This window comes from Empidonax traillii, unplaced genomic scaffold (genome assembly GCF_003031625.1).
Source record: "Empidonax traillii isolate 1590-97213 ecotype Southwest subspecies unplaced genomic scaffold, ASM303162v1 scaffold503:size689781, whole genome shotgun sequence".
Classification (NCBI taxonomy): Eukaryota; Metazoa; Chordata; class Aves; order Passeriformes; family Tyrannidae; genus Empidonax; species Empidonax traillii.
This window is the reverse complement of record NW_020955696.1, coordinates 203,489-206,310: the sequence shown is the minus strand read 5'-3', so window position 1 is coordinate 206,310 and position 2,822 is coordinate 203,489. Positions and strand designations below refer to the sequence as shown.

Here is a 2,822-nt window from a genome sequence, read left to right as displayed (position 1 = left end):
TTGAAATGTCAGTAGCTAATTTTGCTGTCAGAAGAAAGAACTCTTCTAGTTTTTACATACAGGGGTTATTTAAAGAAATAACTTTATGGTTTATTCTAGAGTAATTTACTGCTGCCTCTTAAAATTCACATAGAGATATTTTGTAGGATCTTTGTAAATTTTTTTGCAGTAGCATTTTGATTATCTGATATTGCTGTACTGTAGGATTTACCAGCAGAAACAGCATACGAGTCTCATGTTTCTGTGTTAAGCAAGTCTCTTCTGAAAATGGATAGAGAGCTTCAAAATATGCATTTGGAAAGTCTCTATACTTGCAAATCTCACATCTACACAAAAACTTTGCATTAAACTAGATGCAGTCAAAGAACTATTAAAATAACAGTTAACTTCCACAGCAGAAAAAGTAGGGGCTTACTCCTCAAAGTTTATGTGCTGTATACTCTTTGAAAAGGACACTGCTTTGCAAGGCTTGACTACGAATACTCAAAAGTCAGGGCTTAAAATTACTGATTGTTTTCATGAGAGATATCTTGCATTTTTACGTCTAGTCAATAAGTGAGCAGAATAGCTGGGCTTGTTTATTAGCAATGAAACTTGACATGGACTTTAAAATGACTGACTGTTTCATGACGTGTCAATATCTTTAATATTTTCTTAATTTCCCTTGAAATTTTTGTTGACCCTGATTTTTACAAGAACTAGAAAATTAATATTTGATAGGCAAATTTTTAAAAACTCAGCTTGGATAAACTGAAAAATTCTTAACACATACCTACATTATTTAGATATTTTCAGTATGATTCTGTCACTGACCTGTCCATCCTCTGCTCCAGCTGAGATAATTTCTTGTTATTCACAGGCTTCCAGGATTCTCTTTAAACCTTTGTGCCTTTTGCATACATCATGGGTAAAGCTGCTGTTTGACAGTTGGTTATGTGTTCTGTCCACATGTGTGTGATGTCTTTTGTATGCTTGTGGAATCCTCTGTGATTCTTTTGATAGGGAAGAGTTCCAGCAGATGACATTTATCTGAAACTTTTATGAGATTTAATATGATTACGCCTCCCTGGATCCTTTTGTGAGATTGTCCGTGAAGAGGATTGCTGGGACTGTGGAGAACAGCAACAGTTCTGGGAAAGAAAAGTGCAGAAATGCAGTTGGAGATTTGGAGAAAAGTCTGCAGTTGGGGAATTTTCACTAGTTTTCCCATATCTTTCAACCAATAGTCTTTCATCAGCCATGCATAACCTTCAGATAGGGCTCTTATTTTACATAGTATTCCAGTGCAGAATCTGCATCACTAGATTGAAGCATATGTATATTCAGAAGTGGAAACTAAACCTGAAGTTTTCAGTGTTCTTTTGTTCTGAAATACAAATGTAGAACGTCAAAGCTGATTCTCTGCAAAGGAACTAGATTTTTGAGTGACAGTTCATAGAAAATGGGATCTTTCAGAATGAAGAAACTTTTCAGTTTTGTTTGGTAAGAGAAAAAAATTGAGCTTTGCTTTGGTAAGTGAAAAATGCTTTTTTTTTTTTTTTTTTTTCTTTTGCCCCCCTCCCTGTTGCACTATGATCTGAGTTCTCCCAGTATCTTCCTTCTTTGAACACAAAAATGGTTATCCTCTGAAAATTCTGAGGAATGTGCTGGAGAGGTGGGTGTTTGCTAAGATGTCTCAGTTCACAGATTTCCCATGACCTTTGGCTGAGCATTATTGTGTGTAAAGTAAACTAGGCTTGCGTAAAATACAGATAAAAGTGTTTGCAGCACCCCAAACAGACTCAGTTAGACAGACTAAAATGCATACGTGAAAAAATGAAGGGAAAATAGCCACTAGTTTACTTATGCTATTTTTTTTTTTGTATGTAGCTATGTCTCAGATATGCCCATCTTTCCCTTGGCAGTGAAATAAACTAGATTTTATGGGTATTCTTCCTTTATAGATTTCCCCAAGATATGTAGATACTTAATATCTTGGTTTTTATTTTACTCATTTTCCTTTTCCCTCCCCACTTACTCTTGATGCTCCTTTAAGCAAATTCACTGCCTTCTCACTCTGCTGGTGATGCTGATACTGGTTTGTTTTATTAGGTGTTATTTCCCGCTTGCAAATAGTTAATCAATAGTTTCTTGCCTCAACAAAATGTGAAACTTGCTTCCTGTTCTTTAATGATTCTGTCTACAGAATCCATTGATCCATATATTTCATAGCATTTTGTCATTTGTATCAAGTACACTTTATATTCAGATATATAGATTGAATGAATTGATAAATCTGTCAGAGGATTTTGACTAGGAAAATGTAACACTAATCCCCCATCTTAGGGTAAAAGCAAATTTTGTCATTGATCCCATACTTCCTTTTTTATATTTATCTTTTTTTTTTTTTAAGGTTACCCTAATAAAATGCCATTGGGCTTAATAGATATACATCGGAAACGTTAAAATCTTTGTTTAGCTGCAGAGCAAGTGTGAGTCATCCCATTCTGAAACAGAGCTGCTGAGAAAACAACTGGGAAATGAAAGTGTCTATGAAAAACCTGGAATCTTTGCTTGTGTGAGAAGGAATTTCAGTCACAGATAGCAAAGCAAGACAAAGACTCTCAAATTCAATTTCTCAAGGAAAAGCTTGCTTTAGAGAAAAATCATCTGTGAGTAAATGACCAGGACAGTATTGCAGTTTTTCTCATTCTTTTCAAGGGTATATAAACAGAGATGGTTTTATATCTACCTGCATTTTCAAATGGCCAGTGTACTTGGCTACCTTAATAGCAGAAGGTATCAAAAACCTGCTTTTGATTCCTCAGCTGTACTCTAATAGC

The 2,822-nt window shown here is 35.1% G+C and overlaps 1 protein-coding gene across 1 annotated transcript in view; it reads left to right on the top strand.

Annotated features, from left to right (window-relative positions):
- TSGA10 (testis specific 10) overlaps positions 1–2,584 on the top strand; it is a 22,279-nt gene extending 19,695 nt beyond the window's left edge. Inside the window, 1 exon segment of the mRNA XM_027896592.1 lies at positions 2,459–2,584. Coding sequence (XP_027752393.1) covers positions 2,459–2,584 — 126 coding nt within the window.
- The last annotated feature ends 238 nt before the right edge of the window (positions 2,585–2,822 follow it).